A 23219-nucleotide genomic window follows, 5' to 3' on the forward strand; every position below is an offset into this window, starting at 1 on the left:
TATAATTAAGCTCCACTATAATGAGCAAGCTTAGTGCTAATTTTTATGCAATATTTTAAATCAAATTCCCATTAAAATAAAATTGCAATTTAATGCTACCTTTGATATTTTTGTGATACTTTCACTGAAATCACGTTTTCACTTTGGCTCTCAGAGGAACCGCTCTTGTTTTATCAGGACTAAAAACAGTCACAGAAATGAGGCTCAGCATTTAATATCTCTAATCAATACCAATGCATACATTTTTTATTTACATAGGTAACTATGATTTACACCGCATCTCTCTCATTCCTAACTTTGATGCAAATCTCTGTCTCTCAGGATTAGGTAAGCAAATACGCCAATAAATCTGCTAGACAATCTGGAAAGCATCTGGCATCTAAGGAAATTAAAAAACAAACTTAAGTTTTACTCACTACACAAACTGTGTTGCAAGCAGAAGCATATGGCTTGAAGATTTATTAAGGCAAACACAAATACGACCTTTTGCCTTACATTTGTTGCTTTCTCAGTTAAATATATCGTTACTAAGATGGCTGCTAAAGTCTCAGATGAAGCAACACCTTTCCAGAATCAATGCCACAATCCAAAATGAGATATAAAGCCATATGCTCCATCCCAAAGGCTAACGGCTTTGCTTTGTGGCTGTTATGCACATTCAGCTGTCAAAGTCAGCAGTCCAGAGCACAGGCATCGTGCAGCACGGATCTCACAAAACATGCCTTTGCACTTTGCCCCCCGCACCCCTTGGCACCTTAATCATTTGCTAACTGTTACAATAAGGTTGTATTAAAAATTTAAACTGCCCTACTTAACGCAATTTACCCTCAAAGGCCCATTTCCAGAGAATGAATTCAAATGATATAAACGTCGAACACTCGATCAGATTTATTGCGCCGAAGAATATTTCTCTTGATACAGATCTGACGAGTGAAGGCTAATGGCTCTGGTTTTATTACTTTCTAAGCACATAATGGGAAAATTTAGACATTTTCACAAGACCAAGCTTGGGCAAGAAGGGTACATTTACAAAGTGACAGCACAGAAGCACACTATGCCATCTCTCTAGATATGACTGACTCAACAGCATCCTCAATAGAGATTAAGAAAAGACTTCCAGCCTTCCACCTCTCCATTACAACCACATTTTTCATAAACACCAAGAGTGCTTACAAAATACCATGTAGCAAAGAGTTTTCTTTGTCCAAAATGCTATCTTTTTATTTATTTATTTTTAATTGAAAGACAGCTGGGAGTCCTCAGGTTTCAATTAATGTCTAGATACTTATCCAATCAGTCACTAAGTGCTGTAAATTTCCTCTATTTCTCATTAGTTGCGCTATTGCTCAGCTTAAACATAAACATACATTTCTGTGAGACTGTAAATTATGAAGCCTAAGACACAAGCAACCGTACCAGCCATCAGAAGAGACATAAATGATGGCAGCAAGTCAATTGTACCTATGCTAAACTGAAGCTGATTTACTCCTCAGTTATAATTATCTTTTCAATACAGAAGTATCACCAACAGAGGCATCACCTGCATGCTCCCAACTCCTGGAGCTTGCATACACAAACTTGAAGCCAGTAATGATCTGTGCCTTCACTAATATTAAAAAGTTTTATGCCCCAAATCCAATCTTCTACGGAAAAAATTTCTCAGCATCTGCCAATAACATTCAATAACTGCAGATAGGCAAGGGGCTTTGAAGCTCTACGTTCAGAATGGCTTTAGTAGCAATGAAAACCATTTTCAACCTATCCAGAGGGCACAGCCCAGAAGGTACTGAACAGAGCAGCACGCTGTGTGCCCAGATACCTCAACGTCTGCTGCACTGACACTGAAAAGAACACATTTACGTGTTTATTAGCAAAATGCTGTTGGTGTAAGGAAAAGACACAAAAGAGATTGATATAAGCCCAAGGAGGCTGTGGATGCCCCATCCCTGCAGGCATTCAAGGCCAGGCTGGATGAGGCTATGGGCAGCCTGGTCTGGTGGCTGGCAACCCTGCACACAGCAGGGGGTTGGAAGTGGATGAGCATTGTGCTTCTTTTCAACCCAGGCCATTCTGTGAGTCTGTATGATAAGCAAACAGCACTCGTGTGGAGCATCGTTTTAGTACTGCACTGCCACAGAATCATAGAATCACCAAAGCTAGAAATGACCTCCAAGATCACCCAGTCCAACCAACTGTCCACCTACAACCAAAATCCCACCACTAATCCACGTCCCCTCCTGCAACACCACAGAGTGCCACTGCAAGCCATCCCATCCAATCAAACACTAATTTCAAGACTGAATTTAGAGGCAAGCAGTCTTGAGAATTCTCTTTCAGTACAACAAGAAAAAACCACGCGGCTTTACAATCTGGCAGCAGTGCTGGTGATCTCTGGCATAGGCAGGAGTTCAGAAAGGCTGATGCCACAACCATTGTGCCTCACTACATACACACACCACCCCCATGTATTCATTCAGGCTTTTAAATTCTGACTACACATGTGCTCAGCCCAGAGAAGCAGAGTTTCAATAGGATTTGCATATGCATACGGATTAGTTGAAAGGGAATGATTTGCAATGCATTTCAGAAATCCCCTTTGAAGAACAAGCAATGCTAATAACAAACTTTGAAGTTTAAAATGTTTACTACACAACAGAAAACATTACAAAGGGATGTTGATTACACAAGTTTGAAGTGTTTGATTGCTCTGACAAGAGAAAAAAAAAGTACTATTGCTACAGTAAGTGCTACTAAGTGAGATAAATATACAGGCAGGGATAGACAAAAGCTATAGAAACTAAGAGCCATATTAACGCAGTATTGGCATTTTGACAGATTTTTGTGGTTTTGCAACTTGAGATGAAAGAGCTTCAGCATGCTACATGCTAGAAACGATGAATACATCAGAACCACAGCGATTCTTTGGGAGATCCCAGCAGCCTGCCCAGGCGTGGTGCTGCCTTTGCTCACAAAGCTGACAGTTCTGCCCTGGGCACCGATGGCTTTTCTGGGTATCCTGTGGCTGCAGTGCATCAGAGTCATTTTGTACCAGCTAAATTTACAGCTCAATCCACCAAAGTTAAAACTAATGACCAAGGGACAACATACAGAGTCAAGCTGTACAGAATACCAGGTGTCAGATGGCAGAAAAGGTGTTAATACACTGCCTCAAAATTTGTCAGTACGAATCTAAGGAAAAGAAGCCGTTGATCACTATCAGATTAGAAGTGATAGTCAACAAAAACTGAGAGCAGAAGATGCTGTCATTTCTTCAGATGTGCCCATAGAATGCAATCCCTACCTCTGAACAGTGGCACTCCTGCAGATTAACCCACATCAGCACGCTTAACTGACATCAGCTGGAATTCAGAATCACAGAATCAGAATCACGGAAGCACTGAGGCTGGAAAAGACCCACAGGATCACCCAGTGCAACCATCCACCCATCAGACACAGACATTGCTGACATACACACACACAGAGTAGTTTTTAAACATGTGCTGGAGGACAAATTAACATGGAGGGACAAGAACAAAAGTCCCAATTTGTGCAGGGATAAGCAAATGAGACAGAACAGATCCAGGAACAAAACAGCAAAGATTGAAACGCTTAGCTGTAGCCCAACAGGAATTTTCAAACTTTCTCCTCCTTTCAGAATTTGCATTCATGTCATTTTCTCGTGTTAATGGAAAACAGCCCTGATCTGTTTGCAGACGTTACACGAACCTGCTTGTACCATTTTATATCTCAAATAAAATTTACATGAACCTATAAAACACACTGTTTATGCCTCTCACCCTCGGGTCTATTGCCAATAAAAGGCAATTGACCACCAAACAACCATCATGCTTCCTGCCCCAGAACTTCTTCTCATATTTGCATTAAAATATATAAAACTACTGGACCAATCCTCCATCTTCACTAATAGAAACCTTGTGCTCTCATACTTTAATGAAATATACCAACATTGTTTCCATTTAGAGAAGATCTTGTGGTGAACTAAGTCCATCTATTCTACCCACTGCAGAACATCATAACTCTGCATCACCACAGCATCCAAGGCTTCAAGTAGCCTTGCTGCATATATTTGAGTTACAAAGAAAAAAAAGCCATATATATGTGCCCAATAAGATTAAACACACGAGAAGTTTTTCAGAGGTTGCTTTTTACTCCATATAACCTAATGGTTATATATAACACACTGCAGCTGAGAACTAACCTTCTCTGGAATTTTATTAGCAATACAAATTACAGTTGCACCATTGAAGTCCCATTTCTGTGAAAGGATAAAAGAATCCCCCAAAATCACAGAACCATGAAGTGCTGCTGGCATTTTTAAATCAGGATGCACGCAAGGCCTAAATAAGGAATAAAGGCTAAAATAAGGAATAAAGAATAACTGAAGTTTGGAGACTTTGAACAGCGAGAGTTGAAATTTCACTGATGTTCAGATTTAAGAGTGAGCCTACAAACATCGCTCAGCCATAGCAGAAACAAGGCTGAGGGCACAACAAGATTTCTGCTGTTCTGCAAGCAGTGAGCACACGTGAAAGCAAGAAAAAGCCTCCAAGTTTTACTAGGCTGATCCAGTCCATCTTTGACAAGTCCAACTAATGAGTCATCAGGGCCGCCTGTCACTTCTGATGCCGAGCTGCAGCCATAAGCACTCTGCAGAAAGGTCACAGCTGGATGTTCCTGAAATCAGAGTAATTACAGAAGCCAGAGGACCTGCTCCCAAGCTCTGCACAGCACTTTGGGTGCACGCAGCTTCAGCCTCTGACTTCAGAACTGAAGCACCCCCAGGGCCGTATCCAGTGTACGAGTGAATACTGCTCTGCCTAAAAATCTGTCAGCCTCATAGCACTCAGGCTTTACTTACCTCCCATTAGACTGATTAATGTTTCTTAATGAAAATACATCCATAAAAACCGACTTGTTAATACTGATCACAAGCGACAGCCGTTCCCCGCAACCCAGGCCTGCAAGGATTAATTTGTCATCTTCCATCCTGTAATGGAGAATTTCTACTTCAAGGTACACCTTCCAGGCACAGCTGTTCCACAAAACAGTGCCAGCACTAGTTGGTTGCAGAATATCCCAAGCACAGGACTTGGGAATGAAATACCTGATCATGTTCATAAGCAGACATACCATTTAAATAGTAGCTTAATACGCAGAGAAAATAGGTAATAAAAGACTGCACAATAATGGTCCAAATATTGAAGCAGCACTGGCCTGCTTCAGACTAATGGCACAATATGACAACTCCTGCCCCATGTTAAGAGATTTGGGAGTTATAGTGCAAGTGTGACTATCTGGCAGATTGTCAGCATCTTGCAGTGTTGTAGTAGTGAGACAAAGCAACGTCAAAGATCCCCATGTTGAAACTTCACGCTAAAAAGGAACTATTTTCCACTTTCATCACTCGCAAGTGGATAAATGGAAACTGCTAAGCTTCAGTAACAGACTCAATATTGAACTGAAATCACGTTTGCCTTTCCCTCTGTAACATAAGAGAGCTGCATAGCACATAATTAAATGGGTCAAAAAAAGCTGAACATGAACCAGGGAAAGCCATGCAATTATGAATACATCGTGAACAAAAATAAAAGCAATTCTTATGCATTAATGGTACATCAAGCTAATTCAAGAAGGCTAAAGTCATTAAAAAGGCATCCTGGGGCAGTACAGTCACTGCTGTATTGCGCTGACAAGAAATATTAAGATAATCATTTCCAATGTCATTGATAAAATCTGTTTTGATAAGCAGGAAAAACCCCTAATTCTTAACGAGGCAATCTGAAGCAAGATCAAATACTAATCAGACCCATCTTTAAAGCTTAATTCTCCCATCCAACAGTCTCAAGTTGCAAACACCAAGAGCTACAAGCACAATACTGAGCTGGAATTCTCCATTTCCTTTGTTTTAAGAGTGAAATTCAAAGCCTGCTTGTGCAGCTCCAACTTCAAACAGCATCAGAGATGAGACCTGAATGGGACAACTCTAAAGGCTACAAAGACCCCTCTGAAACGTTCCAAACTCCTCTGACTTCAGCATTCAAACTCTTGAAAGAACACTTCATACATCTCAAACAACTAAGAACAAACATCCTGGCAAATCCTCTTGGAGAGAAATTTACCTTAACTAGGAATTATAAAAAGGTTTTGGACACTCGAGGTTTATTAGTCACAGATTTAACACCCTACCAGCAATTCAAACTTCCTCATCAACAGAAGCTGGAATTGGGGTTGGCAGTGTTGGATGTACCGTCATTAGGAGTCCCAACTGTACACGTCAATCACAGCTGACATAAATCATTGCATAGTGTTGGACTTGACTAAAATAGGACTTAAATTATGCAAAATGAGACACTAAAGCTAAAATGAGTAAATCAAAACCAATCTCTCCCATTTCATCTCCCACTCCATCAATATTCAATGGAAAAGCATCTATTGCCATCAGTAAGTTCATCAAAACTGTGAGCCAGCAAAATTAGTGGGCCCTTGCCAGGTGAAATGCCTTTACAGAGCTACCAAAGCAAACACCTTGGAGCACTCCAACCCTGAGCATGAGCTCACCTGGAATTGCAATACAAAGCGATTAAATCCTAAACCCAAATCCCGAGAGCAAACGAATATCCATCCAGACACAAGCAAAGCGTGGAAATAATTCCAAGGCACAGAACGTGCTCTTCATAAGTATGGCAGCAAATCCATGTCTTCATACAGCCATATTTGTGGGAGATGACAGGCAGACATTATTAACAAAGCGATCAACAGCTTTTTCTTCCTCAGCTATGAGCAAACAAAGCAGAACAAACCCAGAAACCTGTCTTGTCCATTCAAGTACCAACGGCCTGATGAGGAGGAGGCCTGATTCCTTTAGACTACAAGGAAGAATAGGCACTCCAGTGTCACACCAGCTTCCTAGAAGATAAGATAACCCAGCAGGGCACCAGACTGGCTGCACAAAGAATCACTAAGAGCTAAACCTTTGCCTAACTGCTGTGCCACCTCCACACGGGCAGTTAATGCCTGTGAACATACAGGGCTGAAACAAAACTGGAGGACGTGTGTAAAACTGGCATACATTTCAGGATGCTAGCCCTTATTTTCTATTGAATAAACAACTTATTCTCACTGGCCAAAGGCTGAGATGAACAGCAATAATGATCAGGAATTAGATTTGACCCCAGACGTGCCTGGCAACTGTAGCACATCTCTACAGAAGCATTCTTAATTCCACTAGTTGGTAAATACCGAGTTATAGTTTGATTTCATGTCAGTGGAATAGAACTTGGAATTTCTTGAACAGGTTTGTTGATTCTCCCTACTACTGAATTTACTACTGAAATTTAGTAGAGACACAAATAAGCTCCCTAAAACCTTACAAATCTATCACCTCACCTTTTCCCAAAGATAGTTCTCTCTCAAAAGCTCCTTGAGAAAGAAAAGTAGAACGTACACTCTGAATACTCCAAAAAAAATTTAACTACAGCTAGCACTCAAAAATAAATATACCAACAAAAAATCCCAAATGGATTTTTGAAAGTCATATTCAGTGCAGAAAGTTTTGGCAGTGAAAACAGCAATTCCTGTAAGCCTTTCAACAGAAAGCAGCAAGCAAATTACAGCTACAGCTTTAAATAGTCTTCTCTGAGATCCTACCAGGCTACACACACACTCTTATTTGGACTTAAGCACGGCATTATTTTCCATTTAAAAACTAGAATTTTCTGTATCTTTTTTCGTAAGTCATCTTGGCAGATACAGAACACCTCTGTGCTCAGATACCGACCGATGTGATGCTCATAAAGCTGCAGGTCTTTGTAGGCAAACAACTAAACTAAACAGGGCAACATCTCCAGAACCAAAGCCTCTGGAGAAGCAGTTCAACGTAATCTAGGCTTCTAAACGCAGACACTGCCATCACTGGAACAGGAGGCAATAAAATCCCAAGACACGTGGCTGAATTTCCACTAGAGGGTGCACCAATTTCACAAATGAAAGATTAAGCACAGCTTCTCCAGCCACAGTTCTGCCACTAAGTTAACTGCCCAAAATAGGTTACTTGTTACTCCTTTTTCAGATGGCACACAATGACACCTTTCATGAGACAAACTAGAACATTGCCACTCTTCACCTGTTAAATTGCCCTTAAGCAGCCAACTTCTGAATACCTACACAAAACTGCCAGCTTTAAACACTCCAAGAATGCCATGCATTACTTCTAATGACTACTGTGCCCCTATCAGTTGTCTTGGTTTACTTCTCATTTCTAGATCATGGAAGACACAATTTACAACTACTTATCTAAAATGCCCTTAGTGTCTCCGTGAGCACTAAAGCAAAGAAAACTTTGCTGATATAAAACCAAAGCAAGCAGAAAAACAACGCTGAATTAAGAAGCTCAAAATGCTTGAGGCTAAAATAGTTATTAGTCAACAATTAGTCAACCACACTGCGTGATATGGATGAGAAAAAGCCATCTTTACCATCTTGAAAGACTCTCTCCACGTTGAGCCCATAGGTGGCACAGGTTTCATAGTAAGTGCATCTCTTGAGGTCATTTGATAACTTCCTTGCTCTGGCATCATCTATGACACGTGGGTTACTGGAACTTATAGCATCTGTAGCAACAGGAATAGAAGAAGATGAATAGATTTTATTATAACTTGATGACTTTGGCTCATAATTACCACTGCCAACTACAATAAACATAACTTCCAAAATTTTTTGTAGAAAACAGAGGACATCAATTTAACTTTATACTTTGTTACTACCTTGAATGTATTTGGGCCACCAGTTCAAAAAAAAAAAAAAAATACATTCTCACACAAAAAGACATGAGGTTTAAAGTAAGACTAGTGAGGAATACAAGTGGCTGGTAAATATGAACACCTCAAATGACTTTTAAGCCTCCTAAAACAGCAACACTGGCTTACAAGTAAACTTCACCTAGAGCGTGAAGCATCTCATGTTTGTAAGAACAGAATGCTTTCAGCAGGGAACCAATGGAATGGAAGGAAGAAACAGAACCATGCAGTACTGTAACACCTAGAAAGAGTGTTAGATTTGCACACACACACACACACACACACACACACACATACACACACACAGTGTTCTTCAAACACTAGCAAACAGCTGGGGAAATCTCTGAAGTGATCGTACAATCAAATCTGAACCGCAGACTTCTTTTCTTAGGCAGCAGAGGGCGCTAACAACATTTAAGCAGAAATTAACTGAGACCCATCAACTCTGCAAAGCAAATGCCGGGCTGAGCTGCAGCCTGGGCTGATTTCTTTGGGAGAGCCCTCATTTCAAAGAGCATTTCAAACACAAAGCTGGTATCAAACGGGTCAATTCCAGAATCAACCTCTGCACAGTTTGATGGTCAGTGTACCTTTAAGACCATCTCATCCCAACCCCCTGCTATAGGCAGGGACACCTCCTTCTAGACCAGGTTGCTCACAGCTCCATCCAGCCTGGCCTGCAACGCTCCCAGGGAGGAGGGCATCCACAACCTCACTGGGCAACCTGTTCCAATGTCTCACCTCCCTCACTGTAAAGCATTTCTTCCTGAAATCCAGTCTCAATTTCCCCTCTTCCAGTTCAAAGCCGTTTTCCCCCGTCCTGCCGTTCCCTGCCCTTATAAAAAGTCCCTCCCCAGCTTTCCTGTAGGAGGAACTGGCAGGCGGCTATAAGATGAAAGACCTCACCCCCAGGTGACAGAAATGTGTTGGAAAAATATCTCAGCTTCCCCTTCCTATTTTTCAGCTCCAATTTCAGGACCATGATGCTCTCTAGAGCAGTTCATTTCTGCTTTTGTCTGTGATTTCTGCTGTCCTAGGAATTTTTTTGTACCTACTTCCCTTTTTGTGTTTTCATCATCTGTTTCCACCCTAAGGCTTTGCTGCTCTTCTTCCTTCTTTGCTCCCCACACTTCCCCTTGCTTCCTGCAGCACAGTGCTGGTTTCACAGCTCTGCAGGCACGCAGCTGAAAGCAAATCACTGACTGTAAGATGGACAAGAAGAAAGCTAAGAAAGCAATGAAAAGCTTTGGCAGCACTAAAAGGGAAGAAGCCCAAAACCAAAATTGCACTACACAGCAAGCAATGCTTCACTATGAAGGAACTCAAAAAACAACTTGTGCTACACTCCCAAAACAGCAGCTCTCTGAAGTGAGACGCCTGAAGCATAGCACCCATATGCAAGAAGTCCTATTTGATCAGAATTTATTGCAGGACACCCACTAGATACAGGGACCTACTGCATCCCAAGGGCACCACGTGGCCATTTGCCTCCCCTCTGAAACCAGTCCCTGCAGTGCCAAAGCTCTGTTGCAAGCCAGCCAAGGAAAGCCAGATGTCAGCAAGTCTCCTTGCTGAATACCTGTCAGCTTAACACAAGCTCTCACAATCAGATGAGTGGGGCAGCACTGATGGGAAAGGACAGGACATGGCACTTCCAGCTTGGAACAGCCTGTATGTGTTTGCATGTAATAAAGAATGCACTTACCCTGTGTTCCCACCAGTACCATTGGAATTTCACTAGTGTTACGATAGTTAGCCATACGGCTGTAGTAGTGGTAAACAGTCTGGAAGCTAACTTCATCTTCCAAGCTGAAGACAAATATAACAGCATCCACCCACATGGCAAACTGCAGAATAAAAATGGAAAAGGCACATTGAGAGCAATGCAGTGGAAAGAGGGAAAAAACCCAACTCTTATCTGACATAGCAGGAAACTGGAAGTAGAAAAATGCAGTGACTATAAGCAGGTCTTAAGAAAAAATATGTGGTGCAGTATTTAAAAGATGATGAGTCAACGTTCAGCACAACTCGCATCAATATGCAAGTATCTGGGATGCACAAAGATTTTCCCCAGTGCTCACAAGGGAATCCCTTGTGATCACAACCGCTACCAGTGCACGCTGATTTTCATTAACAGAGATAACACCACACTCTCAGTTTTCTGTATTTGTGGATTTTATCTCCCTAAGCACCTGACTGCCCCATGGAGCGTGTTATTTCCCCCGCTCTGTGCTTGGCATGCTTCATGCTGCTGTTTCTGTGGGCAAACATGGCTGTGGATTTACAAGCAATGCTAATAATTCTCTCATCTCTGTGTCCAAAAATATTAACTTCAGCCCCCCAGTTACTCTCTGTAGAGACCCATGAATTGGACAACCAGGACCCGCTGTCTCATTCAGCTTTCTGTGTGAAAGCCAACTGCTCTCTCCTGGCATCAGAACCCCACTAGAAGACATGCACACACAGCTCAAGGCAAGGTGCTGGGTTAGTGACCATGCAAGTTTCAGCTTACAGGTGAAATAAGACAATCTAGACACATTTAACATAGCAGTAAGTGTGTACAGCACAGAAGAGAAACTGCAGCTTACCTCACTGCCTTTATTTTTCCCTAAGTGATTCCATTCCTACCCAAATTTAGACCAACGGAAACAAGTTTTAGCCAGCAGTACTCATACCTCTTGTTACATTGCTACTACAACATGCCAGTTAGGTTAGGGACACACTGAGCATACAGAGAGCTGCAAGCAGATTCATTTGGGAAATGTTTATGTACATTTAGCAAGCTTTCTGGGTTTGTAAGCACTTACTTCAGCGCCAGCAGCTCGTGCAGGTTTTTCCTGCTCTGCTGACTGCAGTTCAGCTCTTCACTTACTGAGGTCAAAATTCTATCCTAATTATCCACAGAATTATACTGCACCGTTGCAAAATGCAGAACCTTGAGGCTAAAATAACTAGTCCTGTCTAAATTATAAGGGAAGATTGAGATGTAAACATTTTTCTCCAGATAATGTTCCACTTCTGTTATAAATATTCAGTAGCCCAAAGGTAAACTTTCTACGGTAGGAATTAATAAGGAGATTAAAGATATTAAATATATGTGCAACTTGAAATTATGCCCATGACACAATAAAGAGAACTGACAAGTAAAACGTGTCTTCTGAAAAGCACACCAGCACTAAGACCTCAGGCCTTTCATTACTTCTCTGAAGAGCCACAGCGGGAATTAAACACCCCAATTTACCTAGCAGGGATCAAAGGCAACGCCGTGCCTGCTCATGAGTCTGCAAACAGTTCAGATACACTCTGGGAAAGCAATTCTCCAGGTACCAAAATGTCTGTTAGATGGCTGTGTGTACTTACACAATCGCACTATTAATTTTTTTGTCTTTTTTAATGAGTGAATGCTCTCTGAGAATCAAGGCCTGGCAACTGCTGTGTACATCAGCCAAATTATTCACAGGCTAAAACAGAGAACTTCATTGAGGCTGCAGATGTGTGAGCCACACTTCCTCCCAGGATGTCCCTTCCGGTCTCCGTTTCCCATACCTCCTTTCTCTTCTCCTTTGCCCAGACACTTTCCCCCACACTCCCATCCTCCTGTAGTTCATCAGCAACAGTGGAGCTCTGAAATTCAAGCTGCTGCCGCTGGCACGGCTCCCATTCAGCTGTTTGGCAGTGGTGCAGCTCCTGCTGCTGAGCTGCTACTGAACAGCTGAGCAAAGCAAGGCCAGCACAGGCTGTGCACTTGAGAAACCCCGCTGGTCCTACCTTGGAAAAGGTAGGGGGAGAGCTGGAGGATGACTGAAGGCAAGGATGCTGCCTACAGCCAGGTGGGCAGAAACTTCTCTGGTTTCAGAATCACACAAGCAACAAGCAAAGACTTTGTTACAATAGCACGACAGTGCTAGGGACACAAATCCGCAGCTGCCTTCTTCTGATGAACCAGCTGCCTTCCACAGGGCAAGGAGGTGACATCCAGTTACACAGAAACCAGGTAAAAACCTGAGAACTCAACAGTGACCCAGAACGTGGAAAAGTGAGTCTTACAGTGGCTCAGGGAGGAAAACGTGGAAGCAGTAAGGAATACAGATTTGTACACAAGTATGAATGCTACTCAGTATGCACCTATTTTACCTGTCTTTAATGAATATTTATTCTGAATTAGAATCTAGAAATTGAAACGAAATTTTGTGCAACCATAATGGTTAGGTATTCAGTATAACTTACCCATATTGCTATAGAAATCACAAGTACTTTGTAAACACAGTACTTTTCACCCAAGAATAACATTTTAGCAGCAGAAAAATGAGCAGGGCACAGAAAAGGACAAAGTAAAGCAAGCTCTCTTATAGGAGATGGCAACAGAAGAAATGGGAAGCCACGATGAAGCTCCATGTGCAATGCTCACCTGTGCCTCTGGAGGGCCACCTTCATCTCTAATCAGCAGCAGATAGCTCTGTCCATCAACTACTATCTCTTTCTTGAATCTCCCACCTGTTACACAAAGCAGCTCATTACAGAAGAGAAAAGGTATGAGAGCAAAACAGAAAAAGGCTTCGCTTGTGGAAAAAAGGATATCTAAGTCGCGTGCTTTAAGGATAATGGGGAAAGAAAGCCAAAACTGCATTATAAACGTTAACTCTCACGTTAGATGTGCTTGCTTTTGATATAGCCAGGTAAAAGAAAGTAGTCTTTTTTTATGTAACTGTGAGAAATGCATCTCCAAAAAGGGCAAATTCGTCACGGTTGTAAGCAGAAAGACCATCCATTAGCATTCAAATAAGTTTCCCATAGGTCTTAACTTTTCCTCAAGAGAAGCCCAGTTCTTACAGTACACACACAGTGTTATGAAAATGGTACTTCTATTGTCACAAACCACAGTTAGGGGAAAAGAGTAGACACGTGTTAGACAAAAAGCTACAATGGTGGTGGTACCTGATAGAGACGTACTATCTGACAGAGAATGATGCGCTCCTTCCTAGCAGGGTGTGTGGTTTCTGGTGTGACAGAGCCTAAGCCAGGATTAGCAAGCTCAGGGTGCTTCAGGATCTGGGATGCATTCTGACTCCTGAAAGGACCCAGGTCACCCACTATGCCACAAAGGTCCCCCACGCTCCCCCAGCTGTCGTACTTCTGAACTTAGCAGGCTAAGGTAAAACATACCTGCTACGGTAAAATATTTCCTCACTGTCACTTTATAATTGGAATTACCTTTACATTTCAATTCTATTTCCCAACAAACACATCAAATTTCTCACCCTGCCACACTAGGTCTGTTTAAATACTCGATGGGTGAGTGAACAACTCGCCTGTTTTACACATCAGCCCTTCCAGCAACTCAGCAAGCACACACAGGCTGACTCTGACCCTCCCAGCACTCACAGCAATAAGCAGCCTGAGACCTGCCAATTCCCAGCCCTTTAGAGCAGGTTTCAGACCCATCACCCAAGAGTTCGTTATTTCTCTATGTTGTCAATTAATTGTACAGGCTTCATAACGAAGAGTTAAAACGAATTACTTAATACACAGCCCTGCAGAGGGACACTTCAAATCTTTAAGTAAATGCAGCATATATGTGATTGAAGAGGAAAAGCTCTGCATAATCACCATCTCCTGGTTCCTCTATCTAAACACTGAAAGTTCACCCAGCTAATTATAAAATACCATGAACCAAATGCATTTAAGAACCAACTCATGATTCCCCTCTTGCCAACAGGATGCCTTTCAAATCTCACTACATCTTCAAACACAGAGGCATTAAGAACGTACAGAAAAAGTGAAATGGAAAGCTTAAATAGAACACTGGGGAAAAAAAACAACCATAGGAGTAGCATTAAAATGCTTACAGATCACATGTGAGCAATGATACGGAATTTGCTCAAGAGCCAATTCAGGGCCAATACAATTTTCATTTATTCTAAGGGAGCAGCACTGAGAAGCACACCATGTTTAACTAAGATAGCACAAAGTTATTCAAGGCCTCCCTCCCTGTAGGAATCCACCTTAGGAGACCAGCTTGCTTGCACCTGATCCTGGCCTTTCCCAAGTGTTTAAAAGGATGCCCTAAAATGGAAAAGTTCAGTTGGAAGGAGACCACAGGGCTCACCAGGTCCAGCTGATCACTTTGGGGCTAACCAAGAGCTTCAGCAATGCCCAAATGCCTCCTGCACACTGACAGCCATGGGCACCAAACAGCTCTTCATGGAGCCTGTCCCAGAGTCTGAGCACACTCAGCAGGAAAGAAATGTTTCCTGATGCTCAGCCCAAACACCTCTGGTGCAGCATTCCGTCATTGCTGTCTGCCCTGCCACCAGGGAGAAGAGACCATCTAAAGCGATGCAAACAGAGAAATGACCTTCAAAAGGAATAATAAATAAATGCATGAATGAATAAGGCTCAAAACCATGAAAAATCATGTCAGGTAGTCCCAAAGGAGGTAGCTAGCTTTGTTCCAGTCGCATTAGTATTATGACACGTGCAGCTTTTTAATGAGGAAATCTCTCAGCTCCCATATGTACCTGCCAAAAGAGGTCACTGGCATAAAAAGATGAGCAGCCTGGGCCAGCTTCAAGGAACACAACCATCACTCCTGCGATGCCCTAACAGCCATGGCAAAGCACAGAGTGAAAGACAGGCCATCAACAGCTCAACTACATCCACTCACACCCCCAGTTCCACCTTTAAAATCACAGAAAAGCCAAGTAAGAGGATACCTACTGCCCTACATCCTGGAAAACATTTCCACGAGATACAGCCATTCACATAAAGAAATTACTCAAGCTGCACAGAGGTTTTTATTTGGGAGGATGCTACTACGTGGTTTATTTTCTCTCTACGTCTCTAGACTAAAAATTACTGTGTTGTTCTCAGTTTTCCCAGGCAAGATCAGTATCGATTCATACAAGCCAATTTTCAGACGTGCTCCCAATTTTGCATCAGGAAGCAAATACAATTTCTCCATAGGAAGCACACAAATACCTACTAGAAGACACGAGAGCAGCGCTTGGGATGCAACAAAAACACCCACTGTGTTCTACGTGTCTTATTAGGTCAGATTCCAAACGTGAAATGCTCCAGATGAAAACCCAGCTTTGATGTACGCAAAGCTAAACTAAGTCTGTGCATCAGCAATTTGTAGCCATGGCTAGAGACCTCGCACTAGGCAGAAGGCTGGGCCCAAGGAATCAACAAAAGCTCCTTAATCTCATTTCTATGCGTGTCACTCCCACAAAGGCTGACGGTTGGAATCGGCAGCAAGGATAAAACCCACCCCTCTGCAGAAATTAATGCTCATTTCAAATAGAGCACACGTTTGTGATGAAGATGCTCTACATTGTAAACTCTTCGTACAACACTGGGAATTCCACAGGGTGAGGTTTTCACCCCGTTTGGAAGGCCTGGGCACCTCTTCCTCTAGCTGCTAACCGTTTCACTGAGCAATTGCTCACTGAAGCAACCACTGATTTTCATGCTATGTCCCCAGGCTCAACTTCAGTTGCCAGACTCTTTATTCAAGCAAATTGCCACAGGGATGGAGTTATTTGGCCATATGAGAAAGATAAATCTTGGGGGGCAGGCCGTCTGACAAACCCGTGCAGCAGCTGACTGTCACAGCCGTGGGGGCAGGGCGGGGGGCACGAGGAGAGAGCACAGAATGGCCTGGGTTGAAAAGGACCACAGCGACCATCTAGTTTCAATGCCCCTGCTACGTGCAGGGTCAACAAACACCAGACCAGGCTGCCCAGAGCCACATCCAGCCTGGCCAGCTGCAGCAGCCTATGCCCAGTAACACCACCTTCCAACAAATGTGCTTGTGTTATAAGCAGAGATTGTCTTTTTTCTGAAGATTAAAGACCACAGCAAGAATGCAGATCATTTCAAGAAGGGCATACTTCAGAGATGTTTTCTCTGCAACTCCCAATTTAGCTAGTAAAGCATACACAAGGCATTAAAATTAATTTTCATTCGCATCAAGTTGAGCTCAGCGATTGATGTCGATTCATATTAGCAGCTGAGAAGCCATTATTCAGCCACACGTGAAGTTTGCTTTTGGGAATTTCCTTAGTGCCAAAAAATTGTGCTAGATAATACTTAAAAAACCAAATGTGGTTGAGCTGGGGTGACCAAATAACCATAGAAGTACAAAGATTGGGAAGTATTGCTTTCTCTCACATCAAGAGCCACAAGCAGTTAACTGCACGAGCTTTCCAATAAAATACAACAGCAAAGCAACCAAGTCTGGGCTTTTCAAAACCCACCATCTGTTTCTCCTGAAATGCAGATTTCAGATGTGATTCAGGAAACGCATGGATTCATTTGCTGGCTAGAATATCAGCACTCTCCTTGAAGTACCAAACAATGTTCCTACTTCCATCAGCATGCCTTTTTCTCCTCCTTCCTAACCAGAGCCCCTAGAAGGGCTGCTGCCCAACTCCTCATACCTTGCTGTAGCCAGGAAGATGAGAAGTAATTCAGACTGCAGCACGCTGCCACCAAAATAAGCTGTTTTGGTGGGCAGTAATGACTCACATAGATGGATTCCTTCGTAACTCCTGTTGCTGATCTTCATCCCATCTCGCCCACTTTTACAGTTAAAGCCAGGTACCCCCACAGGGCACAAGGCATGCATTATCACATTATACTGACAATTTTAAAACGACAGAAAAACTGCCAATGAAGCACTAATGTATCATCTTGCTCTTCCACAAGGCAAGGTTTGGAGGCCTTTGTAGCTGCAATGACACTCAGCAGTGTAATTCTGAGAGGCATTCACTGACACACTTGCAGTACTTGTAGAGAAGGCTTTATCTAACAGGTCCACAAAAGCAGGCAGCAACGTGAGTGAAGATGAACTGATTTTAAAGCATTCAGAAAAATAGAGCTTATGCTTCTAAGCAGTATTAACTACCCGAGTTGCACAGAGTCAGTGACTGCAATTCATGCTATGTAATACGGTTAGATAGAAACCAGGTGTGTGTGTTCATCTTGACAGCAAACAGAGACACTTATGCTGAAAGACAGCTCTGCAGAGGTACTAGTCTCATTCCCAAGAGGCACTGAATTTAACTATTAGAGTAGAGCAGTCCTGAACTGCAAAGTTGCAAATTAACCAAATGAGAAAAAGCCACCTGTCAGGGTAGAACTGGAAAAGATCCATCCTAGGCAGCTACAGGGAACACTCTCTAGCTGCCTCTGCTGTGCTGAACCAATGGAGAAAACATTAATTGGCCCTTCTTCATCTTAGTTATCTGCTGCCTTATAGATATGAGTCTTTAGCCCTCAGAGATAAGTGTTTGTAACTGGAACACTGATTCTTAGCTAGTCCACCAGAACTACACCTGCCATGTTACACATGCCTGAGAAGAACTTGTGGTTGTCTCTCCTCCTAAGGAAGGAACACCACCAACCTACATAGGATTGTTCATTATAACAAATAGGTTTGCTGCAAGTGAGCACACAGGCTTTTAAAATTGCTAGCAAGATCAGACACCCATCTGACTGCAGTGATGAAGTAACATGTTTTCATCCAACGTTTACTGCACAGACAAAAACTTTGGCACTGAGCAAATAACAGCTGAATACATTTTATTTGGTAAGGATGCCCTCTTTTCACAGTTCACCCGAGTGAAAAAACACTTCTGACAGTTTATCGGGGGAAAACAAACAGCAGTAACCTGCAAGGAGCTCCCTCTGCCAGCACCCACACAGATCCCTGGTGCTCACCCCCAGCTCCCAAGTGCCAACAGAGCTGTCAGCAACACCACCACCACCACAGCACCTGCAGCACTTTCTCTGTATGCTAAGCCCTGTGATTGCAGCTCGAAGGGCCCTAAGACTGGCTCACCACAGCTTCCTGCCTAGCTGCTCCTGTATTCCACATTTCTCAACACCACGGATTCTGAACTTAGCCCAACAAGGCACAGCCACGACTGCCACGTGTTCGAGATGAATCAGGCAGTAACACTCTTCGGACGAAGGCGCTGAGGGGCTTCAGGAGTTCTACCAAATTGAGTACTAAAATGTAAAGCAAAGAAGATACCTATACATCTATATGGGTAGGATTAAGCTAATGGTTCCATTTCTACTTAAAACCAGGCTTCTCCGAAAGACTTTGCTTTTGATTTCTTTGGTTTTACTTCATTGACAGCAGGTGCAGACAGTCACTTGAACACAACACACCCACTAAATGCATAGATGCTGCAAATCTAATTTTAAAAATCTGTTTTTTTCAAGCCTGCTGGATAACAATAACAATAAGCAGCAATCAACTTCTTTGAGCAGGATGTAACACTGCTTTCGCACACTCCTACCTACCTGTTTCCATCAAGCCCTTTTTTTTGTCATTTTAAGTACACCCAAAATACCGCTTTCCAAATGTAAGCCCCACAACTTAAATAACTTTACTGCAATTCCTTACGAATTAAACGAGCCTGCTGTACCTTCCACCTTTCAGACACCAGTCTGAATTCAGGCATTAATAACCAAATATTCAGGCACTACTTTTCAATCTAACAAATTATCTCCAGCCAGCATCTGCTCAAAGTTTCTGTGTGCAAGTTTAATTGTTGTTGTTGGTTTGGTTTCTGTCCTTCCTCAGTGTTCCTTGGCTTTTTATACGTGGGTTACAGCCAGCTTCCTTGATAGCTGTCCTTTCACTACAGTACTGCAATGCAAATAGTGCATGTGTAAAAACAGTAAGAAGTAAAACCCTGGAACTAAAATTAGATCATGCTACTATATGTCTGAACTCAAGAAAAGAAACAAAACAGTGAGATGTGTTAAGGAAACCTGGCCAAGCCACCAATCATCATTTCTGGTCTAAGGTTTGGGTTTTTTTTGTTGTTTAATTGTCTCCCAGAATGTTCCAAATAAGAAATACAAGCTGGAAAAAAGAAGCAGCAGTTTGCAAAGTTTGTATTTTGCTTTAAGAGCTAAATGTTGGGCTGTGGTTTAAAGATTACAGCCAGAAACCAAATTTAACAAGGAAGAAGAAAGACAGCCCCTTCTTCCAGCAGCAGCCACTTCAAGCTGACTTCTGCTTAATAGCCACTTCTACTGTTACTAAGAGCCTGAAGTTACAACGGCAGCTATAAATCTAAACTCCAGTTTTTACCTGGGAAGGAACTTTGAGAGAAGCCTGTTATTACAAGGGCACAAACCCCTCAGACATAAGTCATCAGAACCTTTTGAGTCGTCAGGCTGCAGTGCACGAAAGACACCATCTCAGAGATCACCCTGTCCTCAAGGCACACAGCCTAAGAAGGAAGTCCCTTCCAGGAAACCGCTTCCTCAGCATCTTCTCCCCAGGAAAAGAACAAACACCAACCTCTTCCTTAAATCACCATCGTTCCTTATTTGTGTAACGCTTAAAGCAGCAGCTGAGCAGCCTGCCGGAACAGAGCTTTTCAAAGGAGTCTCTAAACCACACTGCTCGTCTCAGGGGGACGAAGAGGAGGGCTGTGGAACGGAGATCTCAGAATACATAAACACACTCTTTTATGCTAAGCCTGAAAGGCTCCCAAGGCCCAAGAGAGCCATGTGCAGCAATACTTAAAAATCATCAAAAAAGACAAGTGTTATTGTGTCTCTGGCTGTCAGCATGAAACGCCAAACAAAAATAATTAGCTGATACAATGAAATACAGGAGAAGAACTGAAAGGAGACAATCTTGAAATCCACGTCTAAAGCTATCACTGTCAGCGATAGGGTCGGTGATGAAGAGATGAAAAAGGACTCTGATAGCTCTGGCTGCCCTGAGTGCTGTGTAAACCCTGTGAAACATCGCAACAAGGATTTGAATTCAACATAAAACACTGCAGCTTCACTATGTTTCCAACCTGGGAATTCTAATGGATGCAGTCCCCAGGTACTTGAAAGGAACAGGACTCTGCCATCAAATTCACACGTGGAATTCTTGCCAAGTCTCACTATACAGGCTACATGTGTAAGGACAAGCATGATGATGATTTTAAGGAATTCCAGTAAACTGCAAGTGTTTCTCTTCACAAACTGCATGACGTTTTCTCTTCACAAAAAGCTCTGACAGCAAATGACATGGCTTTTCATTTACATTTCAGCTGGCTTGCTCACCAGGAACAAACACAGCTTAGCCTAGGACGCATCCTCCTCTGTTAAATGTGGAATATAAATCAGGTTGTTTAGTAAATACGGCCTCCAGATTCCTACATAGCTGGAAAAAAATTAACCAGATAAAAACAGCCATTGATTTGAGCTTAAAGAGATTCGTCAAGTTCAAAACCTAATTGCTCACAGGAGGAGTGAGAAATGTGAGAGAAGCAGCCCTGCAGCCCCCAAGGGCAGTGAGAAGGATGGCAGGAGGTGCTCCAGGCACAAAACAGAACTTCCTGCAGCTACGGTGGAGCAGCCTGTCCCACTGCAGCCCATCTATCTCGCTTGGAGCTTTAAAAACATCATTAATTAAATTAATAAAGAAGCTGCACAAGAAAACCAAACAGAGCACCGCGCCTCACGTGCGCTGCAGCGTCACTGCAATCACCATATGCCAACTGGCACAGTACCTAATGAAGAACTTCCAACCCATCCTACCAATACAAACAGGAACTAAAACAGGCTACCATTAAAGGAAACGGGAAGGAAGAAACAGATGGACACTGAAAAAACAAGCTGTAGAGCAACACATCGTTTGTTCTCTTACAAAATACATCTGACTTAAAAAGCTGCCTCACAGCAACATAGTTACATCCATATTAAACATACAAGGAATCTAAAAGTCAAATTTCTCCCTAAGATTTACTTCGAGAAAAACGGTTTTCATGTTACACTACAGACTGAAATCAATTCCAAACAGAAGTAAAAGTGAGGCTAAACAAGGAGAGAACACAGCTCCATGATGTTCCTCCTCTTGGTGGGGAGGTTTGGGGCAGCAAAAGAGCTGAAGGAATCATGAACCCATCTTTACATACTGAATGCCCACTGACTGGAATGCTGAAGCTACCTTAAAAGCCTAGGGGAGACCTGGCACTTGTCTAATTTCGGGCAGGTTTCAGAGTAATTGTAGCAATTGAGAAGGCAAAGGATAGCAGAGATAGAGGTCCCTTGCTGTAATCATCATTTTCACACCAAGTATGCATCAATCACTTTACTAACTGGATACCACTTGTATGATGCCTGATATGTTTTGCTGTTTGTAATCCAGCCAGTCATTAACTTTCTCTCATAACCAGTCAGGTAGCTGAGACTTTAATGCCTGGTATACATCATATTTTTTTATCCAATTCAACAAACCAACATGTTATAAAGACCACAGAGAAGGATAAATAGAAGGACTGCACTGATTGTATGGACTTACAACTAGGTAAGACAGCAATAGAACACTTTCACAAATGTTTAATGTTTACAAAGGAGAAACTGTATGTTTTTCTTTAATGCTAACTCGATTTGAAATCTTGACCCTGTTGCTTAGAAGGTGAATTAGAGACCTTTAATTATTTCAGTTTTTCTGCTGTTAATGAAATGGTGTCATTAGCGAGGCTTGTCAGCTACACTTATGAGCAAAGAAATGATTTGACAGTGCTTTTGAAACCTAATCCTTTCGGGAGAAACAGCCCCAACGTCACTCAAGCACTGCATATAAAAACCCTTCAAGACAAAGAGGACAGCTGGCAATGCTCTCAAGGAACGCTGCCTGAAACATTCATAGTTCAAGAGAAGAGTGCTACCCCTGTGATTAATCAATGCAGTTATGTTTTGCAAGATTTTCTTCTCTTTCTGCTCGTGAAATGAGTAAAAAAAAAAAGCAGAGATGGCTCGTTATTCTATGAACGCTTGCTGTTAGCAGACCTGCATGCTGCATGTTTCTCTCTATCAGCATCTAAAAGCAGCAAGCCTCAATGTCACCGAAACGCAGCTCTGCTGCAAGGCTGAATTATCACTCATCCATCCTAGCAAAAACGTGTAAGGCAAGGTTACAGACCGGCCTCTATCGCTGTCCCTGCGATGACACAACAGCAGCCCTGTCAGTCAGCCACTCCTTTTCCCTCTCCCATTTTTACTGCAATTAGAGACTGTTAGAAAATGGAGCAAAACGCTTAATTGCTACCTTTGGTAAGAGTTAATTCAAAACAGATGTTATCAGAGATGCATGAAGCTACCTACTACTGCTGAGAAGACAACTACAGCAAGGGACAAAAACAGTGAGATGTACTGAAGACTTGAAATCAAAAGAAAACAAAATGATACACAAAACAAAGGGAAAATGCTACGGTACAAAAACTGCCTTCTGTCTCTTCGAAACAAGAGCTGCCATGAAGACAATGTATAGTTACCTGCATCCATATCTGCAAAGAATGGAACAGCCAGTAAGGAAAAGAAGGAACCAGAAATTCAGTGTCTCAGAGATGGATTTTAAAAGTTCATAAGGAG

General features: G+C 42.4%; 1 protein-coding gene across 9 annotated transcripts in view; it reads right to left on the minus strand.

Moving 5' to 3' along the window:
* AGAP1 (ArfGAP with GTPase domain, ankyrin repeat and PH domain 1) overlaps window positions 1-23219 on the minus strand; it is a 286404-nt gene that overhangs the window by 179246 nt on the left and 83939 nt on the right. For 6 of the 9 annotated variants that reach the window (XM_048954190.1, XM_048954191.1, XM_048954192.1 and 3 more), the window contains exons 4-7: window positions 23123-23134; window positions 13225-13310; window positions 10522-10663; window positions 8496-8630 (exon numbers count right to left, since the gene is read on the minus strand). In XM_048954190.1, coding sequence (XP_048810147.1) covers window positions 8496-8630; window positions 10522-10663; window positions 13225-13310; window positions 23123-23134 — 375 coding nt within the window. The remainder of the gene's footprint in view (window positions 1-8495; window positions 8631-10521; window positions 10664-13224; window positions 13311-23122; window positions 23135-23219) is intronic. The other 3 variants (XM_048954187.1, XM_048954193.1, XM_048954189.1) reach the window with 1 other exon arrangement.

This window comes from Lagopus muta, chromosome 8 (assembly GCF_023343835.1).
Source record: "Lagopus muta isolate bLagMut1 chromosome 8, bLagMut1 primary, whole genome shotgun sequence".
NCBI classification, from domain to species: domain Eukaryota; kingdom Metazoa; phylum Chordata; class Aves; order Galliformes; family Phasianidae; genus Lagopus; species Lagopus muta.